This window comes from Zalophus californianus, chromosome 16 (genome assembly GCF_009762305.2).
Source record: "Zalophus californianus isolate mZalCal1 chromosome 16, mZalCal1.pri.v2, whole genome shotgun sequence".
NCBI classification, from domain to species: domain Eukaryota; kingdom Metazoa; phylum Chordata; class Mammalia; order Carnivora; family Otariidae; genus Zalophus; species Zalophus californianus.
In genome coordinates this window covers 38182068-38209938 of record NC_045610.1, presented here as the reverse complement: position 1 = coordinate 38209938, position 27871 = coordinate 38182068, and the positions used below count along the sequence as shown (strand labels likewise).

At 53.5% G+C, this 27871-nt stretch overlaps 1 protein-coding gene across 5 annotated transcripts in view; it reads right to left on the bottom strand.

Moving 5' to 3' along the window:
* Positions 1–3663: 3663 nt before the first annotated feature.
* Positions 3664–27871, bottom strand: part of ARHGAP23 (Rho GTPase activating protein 23) — a 78370-nt gene continuing 54162 nt past the window's right edge. For all 5 annotated transcript variants that reach the window (XM_027625907.1, XM_027625906.1, XM_027625910.1 and 2 more), the window contains 9 exons: positions 27549–27704; positions 23581–23659; positions 21651–21724; positions 21289–21378; positions 20176–20301; positions 12743–12784; positions 12074–12170; positions 9941–9972; positions 3664–6160 (listed from right to left, as the gene is read on the bottom strand). In XM_027625907.1, coding sequence (XP_027481708.1) covers positions 5117–6160; positions 9941–9972; positions 12074–12170; positions 12743–12784; positions 20176–20301; positions 21289–21378; positions 21651–21724; positions 23581–23659; positions 27549–27704 — 1740 coding nt within the window. In that variant the 3' untranslated portion in view covers positions 3664–5116. The remainder of the gene's footprint in view (positions 6161–9940; positions 9973–12073; positions 12171–12742; positions 12785–20175; positions 20302–21288; positions 21379–21650; positions 21725–23580; positions 23660–27548; positions 27705–27871) is intronic.

Sequence of the window (27871 nt, the reverse complement as noted above, 5' to 3'; positions counted from 1 at the left end):
TTCTCTTGAGGATATACCTAGGCGTGGGATTGCCAGGTCCTATGGTAATTCTAGGTTTAATTCTTTGAGGAACCACTGAACTATTTTCTACAGCAACTGTGCTAGTTTACATTCTCACAGTGTCCCTATTTCTCCATGGCCTTACCAACATGTGTTGTGTTCTATTTTCTCGATTTAAGCCATCCTAGTGGGTGTGAAGTGGTATCTCACTGTGGTTATAATTTGCATTTCCTTAATGAGCCACAAAAATAGAAAAATAAAGAAAATTAATTTAAAAATTATAAAATTAATAAAACTAAAATTTAGTTCTTGGAAAAGATGAAATTAGCAGAGATTTAGCTCTCTTTTTTTCTTGGCCAGTCTAGTTAAATATTTGTCAATTTTGGTGACCTTTCCAAGAATCAACTTGTAGTCTTATTTATTTTCTCCATTTTTTTCTACTTTCTATTTTATTTATTTCCACGCTTATCTTTATTATGTCCTTCCTTTGGCTTGCTTTAGGTTTAGTTTGCTCTTCTCTTTCTAGTATCTTAAGGTGAAAGGTTAGGTTATTGACTTGAAATCTTTCTTCTTTTTTTTTAAAGATTTTATTTATTTATTTGAGAGAGAGAGAGAGAGAGAGAGAGAGCACATGAGAGGGGGGAGGGTCAGAGGGAGAAGCAGACTCCCTGCTGAGCAGGGAGCCCGATGCGGGACTCAATCCTGGGACTCTGGGATCATGACCTGAGCCGAAGGCAGGTGCTTAACCAACTGAGCCACCCAGGCACCCTCTTTCTTCTTTTCTAATACAGATATTGACAGCTACAAATTTCCCTTGAAACACGGCTTTGGCTGCATCCCATACACTTATATGTTGTATTTTTGCTTTCATTCATTTTAAGGTATTTCTAATTTCCCTTGTGATTTCTCCTTTGATCCACTGATTATTTAGGAGTGAATTTTTCTATTTCTACATATTTGTGAACTTCTCACTATTTCTTCTGTACTAATTTTTTTAAAGATTTATTTATTTATTATTGGGGGGAGGGGGAGAGGGAGAGGGATAGAGAGAATCCCAAGCAGGCTCCCCCACTGAGCATGGAACCTGATGCAGGGCTCGATCTCACAACCCTGAGATCATGACCTGAGCTGAAATCAGGAGTCAGATGCTTAACCGACTGAGCCACCCAGGCACCCCTTCTGTTACTAATTTCTGATTTAATTCCACTGTGGTTGGAGAACAAACTTCATGTGATTTCAATCCTCTTAAATTTATTGACGCTTGTTTTATGGCCAACATATGGTCTATCCTGGAGAATGTTCCATGTGCACTTAAGAAAGATGTGTATTCTGCTGTTGTTGGATGGAGTTTTCTTCTTTTTAAAAATATTTTATTTACTTATTTGACAGAAAGAGAGAGAACACAAGCAGGGGGAGCAGCAGAGGGAGGGGGAGAAGCAGACTCCCCACTGAGCAGGGAGACCGATGCGGGGCTTGATCCCAGGACCCTGGGATCATGACCTGAGCCAAAGGCAGACCCTTAACGGACTGAGCCACCCAGGCTTTTGTTGTTAGAAGCATATATGTTTATAATAATTTTATCTTCTTGATAGACCCTCTTATCATTATAAATGTCCTTCTTGTCTCAAGTAATAGTTTTTGTCTCCTCAATATCTGTTTTGTCTCAAACTTGCACAGCTACTCTACCTCTCTGTTGGTAACTCTGTATGGCATCTATTTCCATCCTTTTAAACATTTTTGTGCCTTTGAACCTAAATTTCTTATAAACAGCATGTAGTTCGATCATGTGTTTAAATCTATTCTGCACTCCCTGCCTTTGATTGGGCTGTTTGCCCCATTTACATTCAATGTAACTACTGAGAAGATTTATGTCTGCCATTTTGCTATTTTTTTCATGTCTTATGGGTTTCTTTTTTTGTTTTCTGTTTCTTGATTCCTGCCTTCTTTTGTTAAGATAGATATTTTCTAGTGTATTTAAAAAAAAGATTTTATTTATTTACTTGAGAGTACAGAGGGTGAGGGAGAAGCAGATTCCCCGCTGAACAGGAAGCCTCATGCGGGACTCAATCCAAGGACCCCGAGATCATGACCTGAGCGGAAGGCAGCTATTTAACACACTGATACACCCCTAGTGTATATTTTTAATTCCCTGTTTCATTTACAGCGTTTTTTGGAATTATCTTCTTAGGTGTTGCCCTGGGCATTACAATTAGCAGCATCTTCACTTAACACAATATAGTTTGCATTTGGGGCGCCTGGCTGGTTCATTCAGAAGATGAATAGTGTGTGACTCTTGATCTCGGGGTCATGGGTTCGAGCCACACGTTGGGTGTAGTGGTTACTAAAATAAATAAATAAACAAATAAATAAACTAAAAAAATATAGTTTGGATAAATACTAAGTTAATTTTAATAGTGTATAAAAACTCTGCTTCAGTCTAGCCCCATTCCCTCCCCACACCTTTGTACGACTAATGTCATACAGATCTCATCCATAGAGGTTATAAGCAGATTATAAAACTGCCGACACAGTTTTATAATTATTGTTTTATGCAGTTGCCTTTTATTTATTTTTTTAAATAATGGGTCTGAAATTTCATTTTATTTTAAAGTAGGCTTCATGCCCAATGTGAGGCTTGAACTTATGACCCCGAGATCAAGAGATGCTTTACCAACTGAGCCAGCCAGGCACCCCTAGGCAGTTGCCTTTTACATCCAAAGCCTAATACAGCCTGGAGAAGGTATCCCAATGGGCAGGTAACCTTAAACTTATGTCCTTTCTCTGGGCTTAGATTTATCCCGGCTCCACCAGCTTATTAGCTGTGTGACCTTGGACAGGTCATGTCATTTCTCTGTGCCTTAGTTTCCTCCTGTATAAAATGGAGATAACAATGATGCGGAGCTCCAAAGTGTTGCAGGACTGAGTTGGGATTTGGGGCCTGTGTGAGCCCACAACACTAGCAGTGAGCTCATTTGCCAAACAAAAACAACCTGGGGGTAGGGGAGGGTAGAGAAAGGAAGGAGGATTCAGTGAGTGAGCTCTACCCAGCTCCAGGGCTCTCCCCTAGGTTCTCTTAGAGGAATGTCACCTGCTTTTCCTACAGGACGCTCATCAGAGGCAGCCTGGAAGCTGGCAATGGTACCTCTAGAACCATGACATTGAAGAAAGCCCATCCCATGTTGTAAACTTGCACGTGTGGGATAAGACAATGGACAAAACCCATTCTTGTTCTCTCTGGATACTGCATGGGCCTAGAGTGCCCCTGGTGACAGCCAGCCGGGATGGGCCTATCAGTGGCCTGGGCCTTGCCCAAGCCTCCTGTCTGCTGGGCAGCACCTCTGGACCTTTCCGAAGGTCTAGGCAGGCCTGAGAAGGAAGGTGCCTGTGCACCTACCTGGCCTCTAGAGGAATCCAGAAAGCCTCTAGAGGAATCCAGAAACGGCAACCTCTTGCAGCAATGAGGGTCTGCCACCCTTCCGGCTTGTATCCCGTGCCCATGTCATTGCTCATGCGAGTCCCCAAGGATACCTACAAAGCTAGCAGGAGGCAGAGGTGTGTCTCCACTCAGCCAGTACCCGGTCCAGCCCCTCCCACTTTTCCCCTCGCAGCTCCACTCCTGCCCTTCCCTCCTTCCGAAACAAGCGACACAGCTGACTCGTGCCTCAAGGAAGGCCATTTATTTCCAAGATAGAGACTATACTTTTAAGACAGGACTTTTCAGAAGCAGGAAATCTTAGTTGTCGCCTAGAGAGGTGTGTCAAGGACACAGTGAAAGGAGACATGCGCACGTGGGGCCAGAGGCTTATCCAACACTGTTACAACACTTTTTTAAATGAGCAAAACATCTTTAAAAATCCTTATAAATTCTTTATAATATGTTACACATTTAGAGACAATATTTACAATAAAAGGATCAGGGAGGGAGAAGAGAGAAATCTACTTTACAGCAAATCTTTGCATAAAACAAGAGGACCGACAGACGTGGCAGTGGGGTTCACAACCCCACCCGGGCTTCCCTGGAATAAGTGAGGGCATGTGTGGGGAGTCCTGGTGGTCTGAGGTCTATTTACAAAGTGTGGGAAGAAGAGGGGGCTGGGTCCCGCCCATCCTGAAGGAACAGCCCAGCTCAGACCCCATAAATCAGTGTGCGTGTGTGTGTGTGTGTGCGTGTGTGTGTGTGTGTGTGTGTGACAGAGAGAGGAGGGAGAGAGAAAGAGAGTGAGACACCAGGGATGTTTCCTACGCCCCCTCCTAAAGGAAGAAGGTGGGGTCTGTGTGCCTGAGGTGTGGAAGAAGCAGGCACAGCTGGAAGAAGGAAAAGACAGGCAAGGGAGGCCTGGGGAAGTGGTGGGGGGGGGAGGGGGACCCTGGACCCTCCCCTAAGTCTCTGGGGAACGGGCAGCTAGCTCCCCATGGTCAACACGCTTAGTGAGGGTGGTTTAAGGGTTGGCAAAAAGTTGGTGAGGGGAGTAACCTTGGTAAGAGTCTCAGTCCTGCCTCTGTGGAGCAGCCCTAACTTCCTTCCCTGGCTCTGACAAGCAGCAGGGGCAGGATCCCTGGAGGCAGCAAAGGCAGGGCGCCCTGGTGAGCGTGGTGGGGCAGGAGTGGCAGAAGTTGCTGCGGAAACACCTTCTGACAGTGACTCGCGCCCTGGCTACACAGGCCCCCTTTCCCCCAGGGACACCACCCTGCTCCGTCTCCTCTCCCCTGGCATACATTCACCCCCTTCCCCTCAGCGAGGAGCTGGGAGCTGGGAGCTAATGGACAGGGGCAGAGGAAAGAAGCCAAGAGCCAGCATCACCCTGTGTCTTTCCTTTAGTCTGAGACTTGGGGGTTCCCTACCCACACTCCATGGCCAACAAGGGTCTCTAAGTGCAGACACAGAAGGGCCCACTCTGTCACAGAGCCCCTAGCAGCCTGGCCCCTCTCGTCTCCCCCACTCCTGTTACCTCCGGGGTCCCCCCCCCAACTGCTCGTCCAGCCGGACCTTCTCGCCTGCCCACCTCCTGGCCGTCCCCGCACACAAACTAGGGAGGCGCGGCCTGCAGCGCCAGACGCACCGGGGGGCAAGAGGAGAGGGGGTGCAAGCCAGAGAAAACTGGGGGAGGGCGGCCGGTCACAGACACTGGTGGAGGCGGGAGGCGGCCGAGCGGCGCGGGGGCTGGCTCTGCAGGGCCGCCGGGTTCCCGGGCGGCAGCGAGGCCGCGGACGACGGGGCCCGCGCCTTGGTGGACTCCAGGCTGCTGAGGCCCGAGTCCTTGTTGTCGCTGTGCGCCCGAGGGCCCGCGGGCTCCGGGGGGCCGCCGCCGCCCAGCTCCTTCCACTCGTTGAAGTTGAGGTCGGTCAGCGGGCTCTGCACCACCACCGTGTGGCGCCGCCAGCTGCTCCGGCGCCGCCGCGTCTCGGGCGACAGCGGCCGCCGCAGCCGCACGGCCAGCATGTCGTCGGCGGTGCCGCGGAGGCGCAGCCGCAGCGCCTCGATGCGCGACGGCCGCGAGCCCAGCGCCGCCACCGCCGCGGCCGCCGAGGGGCGCAGCGACTCCTGGCTGCTGGACGAGGCCGAGCCCGGCGGCTCCGCGGCGCGGGGACCGCCCCGCCCGGCGCCCGCGCCCTCGGCGTCCGGGCGGCTGCGGGCCAGGCGGCGGCGCGCCAGGGTGTCGCAGGGCATGAGGCGGTGCGAGCTGAAGGACGGCCGGCGCGCCGGGCGCCCCCCGGGCCCCGCGCCGGCCTCCGTGTCCGTCTCCACGTGGCTCAGCTCGCTGCGCTCGTCGTCCGCCTCGTCCCCCGCGCCCGGCCGCCGGCCGCCCGCGCCCGAGCACACGCTGCGGTCCATGGTGGACAGGGTGGAGTAGCCCGAGACGATGGAGCGCGTGTCCGCGGCCGGCCGCTCGTCCGGCGCCGCCGGGGGGCTGAGGCGGCCGGGGGCCTCGGGGGCGGGGGCGGCGGCGGCGGCGCCGCCCGGCAGCGGCCCCTCCGGCTGGTCCCGCGCCCCCGGCGCCCCCGCCTCGGGCTTGTGCGCCTCCTGCTCCGAGTCGTCGTCGGTGCTGCTGCCCAGCCCCCGCGCCTCCCGCCGCTTCTTCCGCTTGCGGTTGACCGCCGAGATGAAGGAGATCGCCAGCATCTCCCGGGCGTACGGCTCCTTCTTGGGGGCCCACGAGCCCTGCGCGGGAGACAGGCCAGAATGCAGGAGGCGCCCCCGCACCGCGGCACCCGGCCGCAACGGGGTCCGGCCCCGCGCCCCCGCCGTTCCTCCCCGAGGGCTGTGCCCGCGGCAGCGTCACTACCCACCCGGTCCCCACCGAGGAGCCAGCCAACCCCGCAGCCCCCTCAGCACCCGCTCTGGCCTCAATCCAGAGACTCTCGGCTCTTTCCTGTGAGCTGGGCGCCGGTCCCTCACCTCCGCCCACCTTCCCCTCCATTCCCCATGCCCAGCGCTAGCGAAAGCCTTTAGACACGGCTCTGGTGATAAGAGTCTCTCAACAGGGAATACACTTGACAGTTTGAACCCATTTCACATAGACTGTCCCGGATGATAACCACCAGATCCTGGCGGGGACCTCCCTCCGACGGCGGCTTCTACCCCTTCCATCTCCACTCACCCCCACCTGGGAAACCTGCCTTTCCACCTACTCCGTATGTATGGGCCTCTCCAGGGCAATGGGCCCAAGTTCACTTCCCTTTCCCACTGCAGCCCACGGGCGGGCGTTTCAGCCAATCCACCAGCGCGCCACCCACAATCGGCATCCCCATATCAATGCAGCCCTCAGCTCTGCCGCCAGGAGAGGCCGCAGGATCCTGCACAATCCGAATCCGACGGTCTGGATGGATGCTGCTCCCAAACACTGATTTCCAACCCCACGCTGGGCACCTTCCCGCCCCGTTCTCACTGCTAAGCCCTGTGGGTGTTTTCTTGTCCTAGCCTTCCTGGATGCCCCAGCAGAGCCCATGCTGCCCATCACCGGCCAACACCAAACTATCCCTTGAACTCCAGAACTCTTCTTCCAACTGCAAGACCCCCTCAAACAAGGTTTCTGCAGGCACCCGAAATTCACCTATCTGCAACTGCACTATGCCCCCACGCCCTGCCCCAAACCACCTGCATTCACGTTCCCCACCTTAAGGTGAGATTCTCTGCCTCCTCCCTCTCCCCTGCTTCTTCTCAATTCTCCCGAAGTGACTCGCAAAGCCAGCCCATCCTCACCATCCTCTTTTCAGGCCCTCACACGGCCTTTTCTGGGCCTTTCTGCCCTCTCCTGATAGGACTCCCTGCCTCCACCTTTGCCTTACCCCAGTCCCTCCTCCCCTAGAGCAATCAGTCCTTCTAAGACTAGGTGGGAATCTGATCACCTCCAGACTCTGCAGGGCACCTCCACCCCCACCAGGATGAAGCTCAGACACAGGGCCCTTCACAATCTGGTCCCAACTTTCCCAGCCTAGGGCCCTCCCTACCTCAACCCCAACCCAGCCTACACTCCAGCCAGACTCACCTGCATGTTAACACTGGCAGCCCTTAGCCACCGCCCCCCAGCCCACCCTATGTGCTGGGTGTGCTCTAAATCCTCCTACTAGGCCCAGCTGAAACAGGGCAGCCTCCGTGCGGCCGCCTCTCAGCCCTTGCCTCGCCCTTTGAAAACACAGCTGCACCTGCTCTTCTCCCATCAGGATAGGTCTGTTTCCACGCCATCTGCATCAAACCCTGAGCTCCTTGAGAGCAAGGAGGCTTATTTGTGTTTGCATCCATGACCCCTAGCGCCATGCCTGGCACATAACAGATGCTCAATAAATGTTAAGTGAAGGACTCATGGGTGAATGCAGTCCCCTCAACACAGGAAGCCCTGAGGAAGCAGAGGCTGAAACTGCTCCCCCTGCTGGGCTGGAATGGCCTGCCCTGTGACCCGTCCTCACAGGCCACCTCCTGGTTCAGCCACAGCGCTAATACTGAATGGAGACCCAGAGAAGCCTCGCATGGCCCCCGCAATCTACCATACTCTCTCACATCAGCTAGTTCTGAAAAAGGTGACGCACGTCAGGGAGTCAGGATTCAGAGGCACGTGGCTCCCGGGCCGTGGCTGTCAACAGGGCTCCTGAAGGCAATCCCTGGAGTTGTGCAATATGGGGGCTCTGCTGTGATCTCCCCGAGGCACAGGGTGGCCAGTGCCACTTTCTCATCTGGCCAATGCTCTCGGAGAGACTTGAGAGGCCACTAGGACCATCTGATCAAATTATCCTCTCCTGCTAGTTACAGAAGCAGTGAGGTCATGATGGTCCCTTCCAGGAATGCAGAGGTCAGTACATGCACAGAAAGGTCAAGGGGTCAGCCCAGGAGAGGCTATGGGAAGCCAGGAGGCTAGCAGGAGCAAAGGGTGGAAGTAACATGGAGCTAGGCTCAGGTCACTGTGATGAACTTGCTCCCTGTCACAGCAATCTTCTGATGGAGTGAGCTCCCTGCCCCACAGGTGTGCAGTCAGAGGTTCTATGGAGAGGTTGCAAGGACCTCTGTCCCAGACTAAAGCGGCCTTCTTTCTTTCTGTCCAGTACACTCTTCTTCTTTTTTCTTTCTTTTCCTTTTCTTTCTTTCCTTTTTTTTTTTTTTTTTTTGAGAGAGACAGCGAGCGTGCAAGTAGGGAGGGGAGGGGCAGAGGGAGGGGGAGAGAGAGAATCCCAAGCAGGCTCCACGCCCAGCGCAGAGCCCGCCACGCGGCTCTGATGACCACGAGATCTTGACCTGAGCCGAAATCAAGAGTTGGACACTTAACTGACTGGGCCCCCCAGGCGCCCCGCCCCCCCCACTACATTCTTCTGATATATGATGAGCATCTAACTTGGTGTCGGGCACACTGGGCTCACTGGGACCTGGCCAATGCTTGGAGACCCAGACCGAAATGAGTCCAGTTCGATCGCCAATGTTTTGTGATTTCACCCACTACTACAGACAGAATTGTGTCCCCCTCCCCGAAGCCATCTGCTGAAGCAAGCCGGACCCCCCGTGTATTTGGAGATGGGGCCTTTGGCGGGTAATGCAGCCATGGCCTGATGGTGGCATTGGTACTGTTACACAGACACCAGAGAGCTGGTGCTGTTGCTCTCTGTCTCTGCTCTAGGAGGACAGAGCGAGAAGGCAGCCATCCACAAGAAAGGAAGAGAGCTCTCAGCAGAAACTGACCATGCTGACACCTTGATCTTGGACGTCTAGCCTCGAGAACTGTGAAGAAATAGATGTCTGTTGTGTAAGCCACCCAGTATGTGGCATTTAGTTACAGCAGCCCGAGCTGACCAAGACAACCCCCTTGGCCATCCAGCTCTAAGAGTTGGGCAGCCATGCTCGCCTAATGGCTCTGTCTCAGAAGGCAGGCTCTGAAGCAGCCAGGACTAGCTGGCTGTGAGGGCTGGTTCAAAGAACCAGCTCTGGTTTCATTGATTTTCTCGATTGTTTTCAATTCATTGATTGATGCTCTTGTCTTTATTCTTTGCTTCCTTCTGCTTGCTTTGGGCTCTCCAAAAAGCATAGTTACTGTAGCAAACATAGCTGTCGGTTCCCATATCCCCATAAATGGGGATAAATATCAGGCCTCATTTACAGATGAGGAAGCTGAGGGTCACAAAGAGGTTAAGCAACTTGCCCGATGTCCCGAAGCTACTGAGTGGTGGAGCCAGGACTCAGTCCCAGGACTGTGTGTGCTTCTGACCACTGGGCACGCTGCCCCCCGGGTGTCTAACTCCCAAGCGAGATCCTTCTCTTCCCCCAGACGCCTCCCGAAGCCCTGCCAAGGTGAGTAGCTTCTCTGCTAACCTCGTACACACAGTCCTTCCCACCTGCCTTCCTAGTGACCAGCAACCTTCCTCAGGGCCACGGGCACTTCTCCCAATTCCTTTGACCAAAAAGCAAAGAGCGGGCTGGCCTGGACAGGGATAAAGCCTTCAGAATGGCTTTGGCACTCACCTTGGACTTGGCTGAACTGCACGTGGTGGAATCTGTTGGGGAGAGCGAGAAGTAAAAATGAAAGTTAATTTGGGGCAGGAGGAGGCTGTCTTGTGAACACGATTCCCTCTCCTCGGAGGCTTCAGAAACCAGGGAGTTCAGACACCTGAGCTCTCCCCAGGTCCTGGGAGTGTGATGGGCTTCTGATGTCATTTCCTGTGGGACAGGGATGGAGGGGCTAATGATGTCAATCACCACTTCCTTTTGAGGCAGGAAATGACATCAGGCTGCCAGTCCCTAGACCCTCATTTGCCAGGGTCAAGGGCAAGCAGTGCGGGGTGGGGGGGGCTTTTCTTTGGGCCTAGTTCCTCTCCCCTCCCCTCCTGTCCCTGTTACTCTGAAGCACTGGAGAGAAAATACCAAATACCAGATGCAGTCCACAGAAACCACAATGAAACACGGCAAATCACAGATGCTCTGAAGGAATGGAGACCACACAGTGCATGGACAGGTGGGGGCCCTACATCTACCTCCACCCCACCCCAGCTCCAGGACAGGAGGAAGACGACGGGCCCTGTGTAGGATGGAGTATGGGGCAGACAGCAGGTGGGCGGGACGTAGGAGGTAGAGTGGGCTGGTGATTTGGGCTTTGCTAAGCTCCAGCTCCAGACTCCAGGTCAATCTGCCCTGATGGGGCAAGGCCCCTGTTTATTACCAGAGTTATGAAGAAGAATAAAACTGTTACATCCATGGGACTTGGGTCCCACTCCCTTCATATCATTGGGATGGAGAAGGAACCAGAAGCCAATCCTGGCGGGGTGTTCTCCAGGCTGCTCTAAGGACCTCCCGGGGTCTGATGGGACAGCGCACAGGCACGGTTAATCCACACTCTCTGGCAAGCAAGCGAGTCCTCCTCCCCAGCCCTCCCCTGCACACAGTGAGAAGGGCAGATGGCCGACCACACAGCGAGACACACGGGGCAGGGGTGCGGCAGCAGGTGATTAGAAGAAACGGGGGGCTCCTCTCTGCCACCCCCTCCCACCTTGTCCTCTGGCCCTTCCTCAGCCTGCCTCTGGGGACTAGGGGTGCTGTGGAATGCCTCCGTCAGAGACAGGAGCAGCTAAAACACTGAGGGGAGCTCCTCCATGGGGCAGGACAAGTTAGTGCCTTGAGCCAAGAAGGGACTGCTCTGGGCTACTCTGTTCGAGGCTCTACGCCCAGAAACAGGACTAAAGGGCTGAGTGACCAGGGGCTCTGGTTTCAGACACGGGAAGAGCCGGCCCTTGGAGGCAACTGAGGCAGGAGCTGCAGCTATAGAGGGGCTTCTGGGGGTGACGTCACCCGTGTCTAGACAGGCTGGGTCCTCCTTACAGCCAAGCCTCCTCCTGTCCGGATAACGCGAAGTGGCCGGGCTCGGCACAGAGAGAAGGCCAGGGTCTGGGGATTGTGGGGGGGCAACATGCGGTGCCCAGACTTCCTGGCAAGGGGATAGGATCTGCCTCCAACAAACCTCCTTCCTCCCGAGAAGGGGCTTTCAGATGGGAGGGTTAGGGTGGGGGTAAGTTGTTAACAAGCGTGGGGAGCTGGTATGTCACATCGAGGTGCTCACAGCCCGGGACCTTTCTGCGTGCCCCTCGGGCCTGCCCAGCCTTCTTATAATCACCCGCCACTGTTAGTGACCGAGGCCGCAATGCCACACTGTACCCTTTAAATCTCCAACAGGTCCGCTGGAGGAGGGGAAGGAGAGAAGAGAGGGGCAGGGTCCAGGGGTGGGAGGAGAGCACAGGGAGAAGAGACAGGAGGGTGGAGGGGTGCAAGGAGAAAAGGAAGAAAAATTAAAAAGAGGAAATATGCCCAGAAGGACACAGCCCGTGAGAAATAAAAAGCTCAGGAAGGAAACCAGTGAAGGAGGGTGAACAAAGCCCCTACCCAGCCCCGGGGGCCGCTGAGCAGACAAGGAGGCGGGCGCACAGGCAAGCCAGACCTCCCTAGAGCGGAGAAGACCCCGCCACAGCCCAGTCTCGGTGGTGGGGCGCAGGGAAGGGCCCCACTGGGGCAGAGCAGGGAAACTGGGCATCTGGCCAGGCATCTGGGACCCTGGGGAGTGCGGATCCCACCCCCACCCCCCACCCCTTCCCAAGCCCGGGCACTCACCTGAACCTGGGTCACCAGGGGGCACTGTCCTGCCAATGTTAGGCAGGAGGTACTCAATGTTGGGCACTGACTGAGGCTCCTTGTCATCCACAGGAGTCTGCAAACAGGAGGAGGGTCAGCCAGCATGCCCTCAGATGGCCAGACTGTGAATCCCGCAAAACTGGGGTAACCTGAAGGCAAGGCCCATGACTCTTCCATCAGACCGGGGCTCACCAGGGCAGCTGCTGTCTCTCTCATTGGTCAGGCACTCTTGAGGGCAGGTCCCACATGTCCCCCATTAGACTGTTTTGTGCCTTCTCCAACACCTTGATTGAACCCTCAAAGGCTGGAGCTGCTCCCTCAGCTGAAGGCAGGAGCTGTGTCTTCCCCATCAGACTGGACCTTCCTAAGACCTATATCCTCCAGATAAGACTTGGACTCAGTTTCCTTAGGGTAAGGCTTATATTTCCCCCCTTAGACTGGGGGCTCATGAAGGCAAGGATTGTGTCTCCCATTAGATTAGAGGCTCCTGAGGAGAGGGTCTATGTTTCCTCCATCAGACTGGGAAGCCCCAAAGACAGGGACCTTCCCCTGCTTGAGTCTTGCTGCCTGCCCCCTCCTGGCCCCCAGCCTGGGACGAGGGCCCACCTCAGCTCAGACCCAGCCCCGCCTTCCCTCTGCATCACTTACTCTCTCTCCCTTGTCCTCATCATCGCTGAAGAACCAGTCTGACTGCAGAGGAGACAAAAGGAAGTGAACTCAGTGTGGAAAGGGGCTGAGGGAAGACAGAGACACAGGCTCCTGACCTGCATAGTCCAGAAGACCCCACTCAGACGCCAGATGGAGCGGGGCAGGAGGGGGCACCAAGAGGTGAGGGTCCCCCCTCTTTTCAACAACCCCCATCTGCACCTGGTTACTAGAAGTCCCCAAGGGAGGTTGATGAATCCCAGGACCCAACTCCACAGGCTATGAGAAACCCGTGGGGAGAGAAAGGGCTGGACCCCAGTGTGGGAGGGAAACGCAGCCTGGACTGGGAGGGGGCTGAGGACTGATGGAGTGCAGGCTCAGGGAGAGCTTCTAGGCCTGGCTATCACTAGACTCTGTACAGTGTGCATCACGGTGACTCGCTCCCAACCCACAGGCCAGAAGTGGGAGGGTGGGGGAGCAGCAGCGCCATCTAGTGCCGGTTGGGGCCACTGCAGGGAGAAGACCAGTCGTGGCTGCCAGAGCCGTGTACCCCTCCCCAGCCCTGGGCACCACACTGCCCTGGGGCCGCACCCCCTCCCCTGGCCAGGAAAGAGAAGTGCCTGGAGGGAAGTGTTAGGAGGTTCCCTGAGGGGCAGGCAGGCAAGGGTTTTCACATAAATGTCAAACAGGATAGAAAATAAAGTGAAAATCCCATTCTTAAATACATTTTGTGACATTTGAGAATCTTGAAGATAAAACCCTAAAAGTTTTCTGAAAAACAAAAACAGATTGCTTGCAAATGAGCAAGTATCAGCTGTAACTAGAACTTTCAGCAGCAGCAGACACAAGAAGACAATATTTTCACTGTATTGCTGGACTGCAAACGCAAGAATTTGGAACCTCGGATTTTATACCCTGCTAAACTCTCACTTTTGAGTGTAAACTACAGCTATTCTAAGACATCAGAAAGCTTACTGCACAAAGACTCTCTTAATTGTTACATGAGCTCATAAAGAAATAACTCCAGGGTGGAGCAACAGGCTCTGAGAAGTAAGGATGGATAGTAGCATAGAAAAGTCCATTGTCGGGCGTCTGGGTGGCTCAGTTGGTTAAGTGACTGCCTTTGGCTCAGGTCATGATCCTGGAGTCCCAGGATCGAGTCCCGCATCGGGCTCCCTGCTCGGCAGGGAGTCTGCTTCTTCCTCTGACCCTCTTCCCTCTTGTGCTCTCTATCTCCCATTCTCTCTCTCTCAAATAAATACAATCTTAAAAAAAAAAAAGAAAAGTCCATTGTCGATCCAAGAAAGGATACTCACACACATGCACAAACACACACAAAGTATCTCCATGACGCCGTGGGTTTCGAACGCAGAGGGAGAAACCTCTCTGCGTATGAGTGAGAATACACTGAGGTACTTGGCTTTTAGATGTGGTGGAAGGAAGACAATGGATATTGATGAGTTTAGAAATTGTCAGTGAAAATGAAACGTAAGTATGGACTGTTATAACTGTATGATTAAACACAGTATGGACTTTATAAATTGTATAATTTTCACATCAGGAAAATAAAAGTCAATTCATCCAAAGCAAGGAAGGACATACTGAAGAGAGACAAAATGAAAATGGGGTAAAGAGAAAATTGACATTTAAGATAGCAAAGATAAGCCCTAACAGTACAGAAATTAGAATCAAGCAAATGAGCTAAGCTCACTGATTGAAAATTAAAACACGCAGAGGGGCGGCCTGGGTGGCTCGGTCAGTTAAGCATCTGTCTTCGGCTCAGGTCATGATCTCAGGATCTTGGGATCGAGCCCCATGTGGGGCTCCCTGCTCAGCGGGGAGCCTGCTTCTCCCTCTCCCTCTGCTGTTCCCCCCGTGCTCTCTCGCTCTGCCTCTCAAATAAATAAATCTCTTAAAAAAATAAAAATTAAAAATAAAAAATATTTGGGGTGCCTGGCCGGTTCAGTTGGTAGACTGTGCAACTCTTGATCTTGGGATCATGAGTTCAAGCCCCACGTTGGGCATAGAGATTACTTAATAAAATAAAATACCGTTTGTTTAAAAATAAATAAAATAAGCAGAGAGAAAGTTGGTTTGGAAGGACAGAGAATAAGAAATAATACAAGATCTAGGTGCCTGGGTGGCTCAGCCAGTTAAGCATTAACCTGCCTACACCTTAGATCCTGGGATCAAGCCCTGCATCGGGGCTCCCTGCTCAGCGGGGAGTCTGCTTCTCTCTCTCTCCCTCTGCCCCTCCCCCCAACTCCTGCACTCATGCGTTCATGCACACATGAGCTCTCTCTCTCCATCTCTCTCAAATAAAGAAATAAAATCTTAAAAAAAATAATGCAATGGGGCGCCTGGGTGGCTCAGTCATTGGGCATCTGCCTTCAGCTCAGGTCATGATCCCAGGGTCCTGGGATTGAGCCCCGCATTGGGGTCCCCGCTGTGCGGGAAGCCTGCTTCTCCCTCTTCTGCTCCCCCTGCTTGTGTTCCCTCTCTGACTGTCTCTCTCTCTGTCAAATAAATAAAAATAAAATCTTTAAAAAAAAATAAATAAATAATGCAAGATCTAAAGTCAGTCGTCTCAGGCTCAAGTTCACCTCAGGTAAATGACCTCTCTGAGTCTATTTACTTATCTGTAAAATGGACATAATAGGAGTATCTACTTCTAGAATTGTGGTGAGAATTAAAATGAAATCCCATATGGCTATTATAAAAAGGACTAGAAATACCAAGTATTGGAGAGGATGTGGGAGAAAAGGGAACCTTCACACAGTGTTGGTGCGGATGTAAAATGGCTTAGCCACTATGGAAACCAGTATGGAGGCTCTTCAAAAGTTAAAAATAGAACAACCCTAGGATCCAGCAATTCCACTTCTGGGTATTTATCTGAAGGAAAAAAAAAAAAAACAACAACAAGAAAAGATATCTGCACCCTGACGTTCATTGCAGCACATTATTTACAATAGCCAAGATATGGAAGTGACCTGAGTGTCTATCAGGGGAGTAATGGATCAAGAAGACGTGGTATGTATACGAAATGGAATACTCCTCAGCCATAAAAAGGAAATCTTGCCATTTGTGACCACATGGGTGGACCTCGAGGACACTATGCTAAATGAAATAAGTCAGACAGAGAAAGACAAATACCGTATGCTCTCACTTATATGTGGAATCGAAAACAAACAAACAGACAAACAAAATCCAAGCTCATAGGTAGAGAGGACAGGTCGGTGGTTGCCAGGAGTGGGGGGAGGACCAAGGGGATGAAGGGGGTCGAAAGGTACAAACTTCCAATTATAAAATAAATAAGTTATGGGGATGTAGTATAGAGCATGATGTCTATAGTTAATAACACTCTATTGTCTACTTGGAAGCTACTAAGAGAATAAATCTTTAAAATTCTTGGGCGCCTGGGTGGCTCAGTTGGTTAAGCGACTGCCTTCGGCTCAGGTCACGATCCTGGAGTCCCGGGATCGAGTCCCACATCGGGCTCCCTGCTCAGGGAGGAGTCTTCCTCTCCCTCTGACCCTCCCCCGTCTCATGCTCTCTCTCTCTCTCTCCCCTTCTCTCTCTCAAATAAATAAATAAAATCTTAACAAAAAAATTCTCTTAATTTCTGCTCAGGTCATGATCCCTGAGTCCTGGGATTGAGCCCCACGTCAGGGTCTGCGCTCGGGGGGAGTCTGCTTGAGATTCTCTCTCTCTCTTCCCCTCTGCCCCTCCCCCTGCTCTCTCTCACTTTCTCTCTCTAAAATAAATAAATAAATCTTAAAAAGAATTCTCATTACAAGAAAAACAACTGTAACTATGCATGGTGATGGGTGGTAACTAGACTTGGAGTGCTGATCATTTCACAACATATACAAATACCGAATCATTCTGTTGTACACCTGAAACTAATATAATGTTACATGTCAATTATAACTCCATTTTTTTTTTTTTTTTGAGAGAGAGAGAGAGAGAGCGCACGCGTGTGAGCAGGAGAGGGATGGGGCAGAGGGAGGGAGAGAATGTCAAGCATGCTCCACGCCCAGTTTGGAACCCAGCACGGGGCTCCATCTCACGACCCCGAGATCACAACCTGAGCCAAAATCAAGAGTTGGACGCTTAACCGACTGAGCCACCCAGGCACCCCCCTCCATTTAAATTTTTTAAAAATAACGCAATACAGTACGTAAAGCACTCAGGACAACACACTGTTAGTGTGTAATAGATGTTAGCTGTAATTACGAAAAGGTGCAGTTCCCAGAGACGGGCTGAGGACAGGAGCCCTGAGAAGCCAGTCTTTAACTCGGTTGGAGAGTGCCCGAAAGTGCTGTGGGAGCCCGGAAGTGTGAAGGAAGCTTCCAGGGACCCCCGAGTTCTCTGGAGGAATGCACGCTAGCTGGTGCACATCCAGTTCCCTCGGCCTGCAATGCTTTGTCCTGCCTCTGCCTGGCTAAATTCCTTGAGGCCTTTGATGACACTTCAAGGAGCCCCTGACTAGGGTCCCAGCCCTACACCTGGGGAAGGGTCGGCTCCTTCCACGGGGCTTCCCTGACCAGAGCCCAGAAAATGAAGTGAGGTCTTCACTGGGCAGTGCTCCTTTGGAGCAGGGCCTGGCTTCCGTTCACCTCCGGGGCCCAGCACGCACCCCGGCCTCTGGCGTGGAGTGATGCCTGTGAGGTCAGTCGTTCACCATCACTAATCCACACAGCACGTCCCAGCTGCTAGGTGGCGTCTGAGGGCCTTCACAGCTATTCACTCACGGAAGCCTCGCAACGACTTCGTGGGGTAATAAGCATTACTGTTCTCTCTGCTCTGCAGACGAGAGCGTCAGTCACTTGGTCAAGGCCACCCAGCCAGCAAGGAGCAGAGGCCGCGGTGAACTCGGGCAGGCTGGCTCCAGAGCCAGAGCCCTCAGCCCCCTGCCCCAGTGCTTCTGAGCCTCGGTGAGTTTGCCCCCCGCCCCCGGTCGCGGGGCATTCGGCAAAGTCTGCAGACATTTGCATTTGTCGCAACCGGAGGGATGCTCTTGGCTTCTAGCCAGAGATGCTAACCATCCTCCGATGCACAGAACAGCGCCCCACGAAGAATTATCTGGCCCCAAAGGTCACTAGTGCTGCGGTGGAGAACTCCCAGCATGCAGCGAGTAGGAATCACCGCGTTTGCCAGGTGAATCAAGGAACTAATGCCTTGAGGCGGTCTTGGTTTGGGTTTCAGGTGGCTTAGTGAACGTGGCCATGAGCTGGCTGGCGACTTGCCACCGGGAGGCTGAACACCTGGGTCTGTGCACCTCCATTCCACCACGATCGTGCTGTGTGACCCTGGGCACGTCCCTGCCTCTCCACACCAGTTTCTGCCCTCTGTACCACGCAAGGATGGGTCTCGGGACCTGACGGCCCCTTCCAGCTCTGCTGTCCAAGAGTTCCACAGGGGACAGGAGCCCCCAGCAGGGAGGCCAGGTGACAGCTGCGGCTGGAAATCGAGGTCATGTCACCCACGACTTTCAACCATCCACTGACTGGCCACAGGCTCCCAGCCAGAGTCAGAGTGCTCTCTGCCAAAGTCCTATCCTGCCTGGGCTCATGACTACGCTGACTCTGGACTAGACGGACACCGGCAAACTTGGGTGGGTGGACTCCAGGGGACTGCAGAGGGGTAGCTCATTCCCTTGACAACTGTCCAGGCTGATTATGTTCAAGTGCCAAGGACGCAGAGAATGGAGAGGCTCCAGCTCCATGGGTGCCCAGGAATGAATCCCTGAGTGTCAAAGCCCAGACAGGTAGAACCTCAAAAGCAACTCATTCATTCATTCATTCATTCAACAAACCCTGAGCGTTCACTATGTGCCAGGCACTAGGCTGGACGCTGGGAATACTCCTGTGAAGGAGACAGATATATTCCTCCTCCTGCCACCCCGCCCAAAGGAGGGGCCGCCACTGGCTGGGGACCCCCTCTTGGGGGTCTAGGGGAGGGTAAGTGGACACACTTTGGGCCTCCCTTCTCCCAGAGGCTGCTATTCCTGACACCCCAGCTGACCACAGGCCTCGGGCTTCCGGGGGCTTCTCTAGGAGCCATGGAGCCAGCCTCCCCTCTCTTCCGCACTGGCCCCCTCCCAAAGCACACACTCATGGGGGCTCCAGGGGCTATCTGTTGGGTTGGGGAGATGAACTTTTCCAAGGGAGATAAGCTGCCCCAGACTGAGGCCCCATCAGGATCCCTGACACTGCCCCATGGCCTGGGCTTCCCTCACAGCTCTGGAGTGGTGGTCCCAATGTTAGCACGAGAACAGGCCTTCGATGTTCCCTCCTGAGGCTCAGAGCCCTGACCACCCAGTAAAGGAAGGAAATAAGCAGGCAAGGCCATTCAGCATGACCAAAGTCTACCCCACCGCCTCACCTGGCCAGCCAAGTCAGCTCTAGGATGGACCCAGGAGTCCACCCTCCCAGCAGGGACAGAGGAAAGCACAAACTTTGGTCAGACAAGGTTGGCCTACAATCCTGGGGCTGTCACTTATTAGTATGTGACTTTGAGCCAAGTCCCTTTCCTCTCTGAGCACCAGTTTCCTCATCTATAAGATGGAAGTAGCATGACCTGGTTACCCTTCCCTAAAGCATCTGTGACATTGCAGAGGCCAAGGACCCCGTTCCCCTAGCTGGCTGCCAATCTTATTTCTCCTGGCAGGACGGGGTCTGTTCCACCTACAGGCCATAGGGAGATTTGGAAATGGAAAATCTAGGATTTCAAAAAACATCCCTGAGTGCCCAGAAGGGGGCGGTGCTGTCCTGGGTTTGGCTCCAGAGGACAAAGGCCTCCTGCGCCCTCTGTTGGCTGCCCTAGATTCTCATCCCATCATGGACAGTCAGTAGAATCCTTAGAGACCCGGGGCTGGAGGTGCCTTCAGGCAGCCCTGAGAAGTGAGGAGACCAGCCCAAGACGTAGGGAGCACAAGTGCAGGATCCGCCTCAGCCCTTGCTCTGCCCTGCCCCTCTCCCCTCCCCTCCCCTGGGCATCACCATTTGCTCCCCGAAGCCTCAGTGGGGCCGGCAAGGCAGAGCTCTGCCCCCACCCCTTACACCTGTCTGCCTGTTTCTGCCAGGACACTTCTCCTGGGGGCCCCTTTCTGAAGGTGCCCCTGCATCCACCCCTTGGCTCTCCAACCCAGCAGCGTCTTCCCTGACCTTCCTCCGCCCTCTGACCCTCACACATATCTTGGAAGCTCAAGGGCTTCCTGATTCTCCCGCTGGGGACGAAACATTCTAGAAAGAAAGGGATTCTAGGATCCATTCCTGTTTGGTAAGGAAACACAGCCCATCGCTTCTGAAGGGCATTCACCATCCCAGGGGCATTTGCTTAAGCTGCCTCCTCCTTCCCTGAGCACATCCACCCAGGCGCGCAGGAGGGAGATGCCCAGGGGCACATGGCTGCAGCCTGGCGTGGCTGCTTACGTGCTGGATCAGCGTCTCCACGATCTTATAGCGGTCCGGCATGTGGGTCACCATGTCCGCCATGTTGTCCTCAGACGTCCTCACCAGCGTCGGCCCGAAGACCAGGGCCAGGTTCCTGGGCTCCATCTGGGCCGGGGAGGAGAGCAGGTCAGCGTTCACACCCCCTGAGCTCTGACCTCCAGTCCCCCAGGCCTCCCTCACTGTGGGCCCCTCAGGCCCGAGACCCAACCACATTCCGAGCTGTGCCTGGCTTAGGGGATGGACACCTCCTTGCTGGGCATGGAGATGCCTGATAAGTACAGCACAGGCCAGATTTCAGCCTTACTCATCCCAAGCCTGGCAGCCAAGGGCAGTGCCCAACCTGCTCACCCATACTGTGCTAACAGTGAGAGATCCCAGAATAGGAACCTGCTGGAGGTTCTAAGGGTATTTTAAAACTGGGAGAATTCCTACAGCTCCATTCATTTTCCCTGCTGCAGAACCAGAAGATATAGAGGCTTGATTAGAAAAATGCAATGCGGGGCACCTGGCTGGCTCAGTCTGTAGAGTATGTGACTCTTGATCTTGGGGGTTGTGAGCTCGAGCCCCATGTTGGGTGTAGAGATTACTTAAAATCTTTTTAAAAAGAAAAGAAAAATGTGGGCGCCTGGGTGGCTCAGTCATTAAGCGTCTGCCTTCGTCTCAGGTCATGATGCCAGGGTCCTGGGATCGAGCCCCACATCAGGCTCCCTGCTCAGTAGGGAGTCTGCTTCTCCCTCTCCCCCTGCTTGTGTTCCTGTTCTCACTATCTCTCTCTCTCTGTCAAATACATAAATAAAATCTTTAAAAAAAAGAAAAGAAAAGAAAAATGCAATGCAAGGGATTCAAGCTAGATCCAAGGATAGATTTCCATCAGACAGCGGGACTGTGGCTCTCTGCCTCTGGGAGGCGCTCAGAAACTCAGGAGATGGCTCTCCAGGGGAGAAGCCCAGAGGGGTGGGGTGGGGACAGAATGACCTCTGAGGAGGGTATGCCTAGAGGGCCTTGGGATTATCTGACCTGGAGGAGCACAGAGTATGCTGAAAGGACCCTATATGCTTCCTTCCCCCACGCTCCACGCCAGCATCCCCCCACCTTGTTTTTCTCCGAGTGGTCAGCAATGGTCTTCAGATGGCCCACGAGGAATTTGAGCGTTTCATAGTAGTGTCCTGGGAGATCCCGGATCTGGGTAGCAGTGAGAAGGGGCATGGGTCTGTGATGGCTGCCCCACCTTCCCACCACGCCCCACAGGGGTTCCCACTGCCATATCTCGGGGGTCTGGAAGCCACCCTCTAACCAGCCCTGTTGGATAGATGGGGAAACTGAGGCCCAGAGAGGAGAAGGGCCTCTTCAAGGTCACAGAAGGAATTGGTGGCACTGGACTCCAGGCCTCCCAGGGCAGTGGTGCTCTCCCAGCCTCATCCGCTTTGTGCCTAAGGGTGTCTCTGTCTCCTTACCAGCTTCCGGAGCGTCTTCATCCGCTCCCTTGAGTCTTCAATGCGATTGGCCTCAATGAAGTCGTTGTATTTGTCTAGAACACAGTGAAGACTCTTTAGAGAGGCAGGAGGCGGTCCCTTTTCCCACTCTCGGGGTGAGCTGCTTCCAAGCTGAGGAGGCCCAGGCTGTTCCAGTTTGGGGGGGTGGGGGGGAGCTCCGTGGCCTTGTGTCCACGGGATCAAATCCACTACAGTGACACTCAGGCATGCGCCTGACCTGGGGTAGCCCAGGTGTGTTTGCTTGGGAAGAAATAAGACCCGAGCTGCATGTTGATACTGGAAGAGGGGCTCTTGCCCCAGCATCTGGGACAAGGACATCACAAGGTCAGAAGAGAAGGTTACCTAGAAAGAGGGAGGGGCCTTTCAGCCTCCAGATGCCCACCCCACTTGGGTCAAGATGCCCCCAACTCCCTTCAGAAGAAGCCCAAGGGGAACTTTAAAAAAATGGAACACGGTAAGTTCATTCTAAAATTCATCTGATGAATAAATGCATAAGGACAGCTGAGGCTATTTTGTAAAGGAAGAATGACGAGGGAGGATGTGCCCTCTCAGATACTGAAACGGACTAAAACCATAGCACCGCCACAGCAGTGTGGGACTCACAGGGACCACAGGGACAGTGGACCAAGATGAGGACACAGAAAGGAGCGGAAGAGGCCACATGGATGTTTACTATGTGACAAAAGCAGTATTTGAAATCAGCGGGGAAGAATGCAGGTGTCAATAAATGTCCCTGGGACAACTAGCTATCTTGTTGGAGGAACAAAAATCCATTTCCAGCTCACACAATATGCAAGCAAATTTAATTGCATTACAGAGCCAAAAGTAAAAGTCATTAAAATATTGGGAAAAACAAGAAAATATCTTCACAATCATGAGGCCTTCCTAAACGTGAGATGCAGAATCCATTAAAGACCAACAGCTTTGACTACACTTAAAATAATTGTTTCCAATTCCTTACAATGCAAAGTTAATAGGCAAATGACAGAGCAGGAGCAAACTACTGCCAAAATTAACAAAGGGTTAATACCTATACTACATAAGAGCTTGTGTCCTACAAATCAATACCAAAAAAAGACAACCCAATAGGAAAATGGGTACACAGTCGAACAGGAAATGAGAGGAAACAGAAAAGGCCAATAAATTAATGAAAAGATAGTGAATTTCCCTAGTAACGAAAGAAACAAAAATGAAAACAGTAATGAGATGACATTTCTCTTCCAATTAACAAAAATGTAAAGTATTGATGACATCCAGGGTTGATGGGGGTGCGCGGAAGCAAATTCCCTCCTATGCTGTTGGCCAGAGTGTGAAGTAGGGCCTTCTACTCAGAGGGCAACTGGACATTAGCTTCCAAAAATGGCGACCAGGACTTTGACCTAGAAATGCTACATCTAGGAATCTACCTCGAGGACACGTGATCCAGGCATGCAGGGACACATTAGGGAAAGTCGTTGCAACCATTTTTGTAAGAGCAAAAATCGAACACAGCCTAAATATCCATCCATAGGGGAGTGATTAGCTGGGTTCTGGAGCCAGCTGCCAGGGCCGAATGCTGGCTCCGACACTTACAACCTGGGTCACCTTGGGCAAATCACTTCACCTTCGTTTCCTCGTCTGTGCAGTGGAGATACAGGACCTCGTGGGGTTGTTGGAGGGAGCAGTGCTTGGCACAGAGCCAGTGCTCAGGAAGTGCTAGGATAACCTCTGGGGACAGGGACCTCTGAGCTTTCTTTACTTGTATCTATACTATGTGACAAGCACGCGTTTCTCTTGCATTAAAACAAAACCCCAAAGAGTAAAGCCAACAAACCCAATTTAAAAAACGATCGGAGTGCAGCGTAGACAGGCGTCCCTCCTCCTCCCATTCCCGCTGCCACCTGCTACTCACCATCGGTGAAAAGCGGCTCAGGCAGCTTTCGGAAGAAGGACTTGAGCAGGCTGCTGATCACATTGAGGTCTTGCCAGCGCTGGGGAGAAGGCAAGGACATCAGGCCCCAGGCAGGTCCAGCGGGGCACCCACACCTCCATGCTAGTCCAGCCCAGCCCAGCCCAGCCCAGGCCCTCTCTGGGGTACACTCACAGCTCCACCCAGACCAGGGGTCTCTGGGCTAAGAAGACTCATCAGGGTGGTGGTGGCAGAACAGTCCCCAGCTGGGTCCTGGCCCCTTGACCAACTGGCCCAACCCCTCCCTGCTCCAGCAAGCCCAGGGGGCTCCGACATTTGCCTACCCCCAGAAAGTACCAGCTACCTTCTTTAGTGCCAGCACTGTGGGACAGAAGTGAGCAAAACCTCCTTGGTGATTGGACCTCTTTGGGCCTTGCAGCGCCCCCTTCTGCCTCCCAGGGCTCCCCACTTAGCAGAGAGTCATCCTTGGACACCCCCCTCTCCTTATGCATGACACAGCAGTCGCTCACGCCTAGCACCCTCCTGTCTCAGGCTTTTTGCACTTGCCGATTCCCTCCACTACAACTTTCCTCCACCGCCTTCACAGGCCTGGCTCCTCACCCTGCCCAAATGGCACCGCTTCCAGGAGGCCTTCCCTGACAGTCCCAGCTAACACAGCCACCGCCGCCACCGCCCTGTGCAGCAGCCCTGACTTTGTTTCCTTCATGGCACTTGCCATACTTTGTCACTGTTGGTATACATTTGTCTCCTTGTCCCTGCCTATCTGTCTGGCGGGACTGCAGCTCCCTGAGGAGCAGGGATCCTGTCTGCCCCGTCCCCCACTGTGCTCCTACCACCTGGTGAGCTCAGTTAGCGCGGTACTTCAATGGTCTAAATCAGTAGTTCTCCCCAGGAGCAGAATCACCCCCCCCTCCCCAGGGACATTTGGTGATATTCTAGAACCACTTTGGTTTCCTCAACTGTGGGGGGGGTGCCACTGGCATCCAACGGGTAGAGTCCGGGGATGCCGTTAAACTTTCTGTGATGCACAGGACAACTTCCCATGACCAAGAACTATTCTGTCCCAAGTGTCAAGATTGAGAAACCCTGTTCTAAATAAATGGGTTTTTGAACGCAAGAACGAATGAGGCATGGCCGGGGCGTTGCCCCCTCTGACCACCAGGGGGCACCACCACCCTGCACAAAGTCAAGGGTAACAGCCTTGACAGGAACGGCTGAGTAACTCAGGCCCAGAACACAAGGTAAGGCTCTCCACAAAGACATACAGCTCCACAACATACAGGCTCTGTACAGTGGGTCCACAGCTTAATGCCACACCATCCCACAAACAGTACCCTCCCCTCAGGCTCAGAAGAAGTTACAGTCACCCTGCCCACAATACTTAACTGAGTGGCTCAGTTGGTTAAGCCTTTGCCTTCAGCTCAGGTCATGATCCCAGGGTCCTGAGCATCAGGCTCCCTGATCAGCGGGGGAGTCTGTTTCTCCCTCTGCCCCTCCCCCCTGATCATGCTTTCTCTCTCGCAAATAAATAAATAAATCCAATATTTTTTAAAAAATTAAAAAAAAAAATTTAACTTCCAGCAGTTCCCATGACAAAGGACAGGAGTGATGTCTGAGACAAAACCACACACCCAACACATTCGGCATGCCCACATTCTGGGCCCTGACTTGGGCCAGCTGCCCCCCAGCTCTGGCCATGCTTCTTTCCTGGCTGAGGCCCAGCAAATGTGCTTCAGAGCATACCCACCGCTTCCCACTGCAGCTCCTGCCCACCTGCCCCATCACTTCCTGGCCCGAGGCGTGGGCTCTTCTCATCTCCCAGCTGCCAAACCCAAGGCTTCTGGACCACTCCCATGTGCACGTATCTGTCCCTCATCCCCAGCCTTACCTGTACCCTCTCCTCTGTCCCATGCGGAGCCTGGCCTTTCACTCCTGCTGCCCACCCTCTGCCCGTCTAGCAGCTCCCTCCATCGTCCCACTCTGCCCCAGCATGACCACACCCATCCTCCAGTCAACTCTTGGGCAGTGCCAATGGTGCCATCACCCCAAATCCAGCGGGGCCCCTACCTGATACAACCTCCCTCTCCGGCCCTACTCCCCAGTTTCTGCCAGAGACACACCATCAGCCCCCAGCTCAAATGTGGGCTCTTCCCTGCCCCCCCTTCCTCCCTCTCATGTGGCCAACTCCTAGAGCGGCTCCTCTCTGCCTTATTCCCCTGGGACCACCATGTCCTCCTGGCCCCTCGCACTTTCCACATATCAGCAATTCTCCCATAGATGCCCGCTCTGGGCCCCCCTCCTTCATATCCATCAGGCATAAGCTAGAGCAGACCCCACTCTCATTTATGCCGCCCCAGCTGAAGAACAAGGGAAGGCTCCCTACTGTCTCCTGGATCAAGGTCAAAGGCTTCAGTGGAGCCATCAAAAGCCCTCTGCCTCCTGCCCTGGGCCTCACCCTCCCCACCGCCAAGCCCAGGAAGAAGGCAGGAGGTGGGTCTGTTCTCTCCCGACACTCAGACCCTCCTCTGGGATTTTGGAAAATGCCATCATTCCCAGCCGGGACTGCCTTCTTGTCCACCCGCCCCCTCCCATTCATCCTTCAAAGATTCCAACACTCAAGTTTCCCACCTGCTCCAGCCCTCAACATCTTCTCCTTCCTCATCACACAATCTGGTCCCTGGTGAGAGATCAGCCTTTTCTCTTGGCTACTAGCCTGCATGTCATCTCTCCCCATTTCCTCCCTAGAGGCAGGAAGACTGTCATGTATCACATAAAGCTTCACAATATGGGACTCATGGGACTTCATTGCCCAGATCTGCGGTTTTCCAAAATATCTTTCTCAGCAGAGCCCCTTTTGTCAAACATGAAAACCCAATATGAAAATATGACATTAAAAAAAAAACAAAAAACAGAACAAAGCAGATTAGTCTAGTTCAAGCAAGGATGGGGGCTCCTGACCTGTTCCCGGCCTCCCACAGCTCCTCTGGGGAACACAGTTTGAGAAACACTGGCCCTGCTGCATATACGTCTGTTATTTTTTCTTTTTCACACTGAAATACGTTTTTGGCTTTTATCCAGCTTCACGGAGCTATAACTGACATATAACCTGCTGCGAGCTCTGAAGTGTGGCTGTCAGATTCCTTCCCCAGCCGGCTTTGTCTCACCCGACCAGCCCCTCCTGACCCCGGCTGCAACCACGCAAAGTGCTGGCTGCCCCACAAAATGCCCCACGCCCCCCTCTAAGCCAGGGGGTCCGCAAACCACAGCCCGGAGCTCAAGTCCAGCCAGCGGCCTGGTTTCGTACGGCCCTGGAGCTAAGAAGGGTTTTATGTGTTTAAAAGGCTGAGGAGGGGCGCCTGGGTGGCTCAGTTGGTTGGGCGACTCCCTTTGGCTCAGGTCATGATCCTGGAGTCCCGGGATCGAGTCCCACATCAGGCTCCCTGCTCAGCAGGGAGTCTGCTTCTCCCTCTGACCCTCCCTCCTCTCATGTGCTCTCTCTCTCTCTCTCATTCTCTCTCAAATAAATAAATAAAATCTTTAAAAAAAATAAATAAAGGGCTGAGGAGGAGGAGGAAGAGGAGGAAGAGACCGCGTGGTGACCAAAGCCTAAGGCATTTGCCACCTGGCCCTTTAGAGGTGAGCTGGCTGCTGGCGACCCTTCAGACCCGCGCATTTGCCCCAGCCATTCCCTCAGCCTGGGATGTCCCTACACGGCTTTCACCGGCACTTAGTGAACGCTGTTCGTCCTCAAGGCCCCAGAAACTATCATCTGTGAGCCTTGGCCTCAGGGCTGCCCGGCCAGGAGCGTGTCTCTATCCGGCTTGCCAGGGCAGGTCTGCCTCGCCCATCTCGGCGCCCTGGCCCACTGCCAGGCACATCGAAGGGTCTGATGACCACAAGAGACACACACACAACACCTTGCTCCCCCGCCCCTCCCCCGCCGCGCCCACCTCATCCTGCAGGTTGATGTCACCGGGCCCACGGTTGAGCTGCTCCTGCAGGCTGGACACCACCGCATTGTTGCCCGGCACTCGGTAAATGCCCGTGGATTCCAGCCCCCGTGCCTCCACAATGCGACAGCACGCAGCCACAATCAGGGGGACCCGCTGGGGACACAGGCAGGGCAGGCACGTTAGAAAGGTGAAGGGCAGGAAATCCCCCCCACCCCCCCCCGCCCCGCAGTGGGCCAGAAGAGGCCGGAAGACCAAGACTGGAGCCGCACAAGCCCAGAGCTGCTGCGAGCCCCATGCGGGGACAGCCTCCAGTCTGGGGG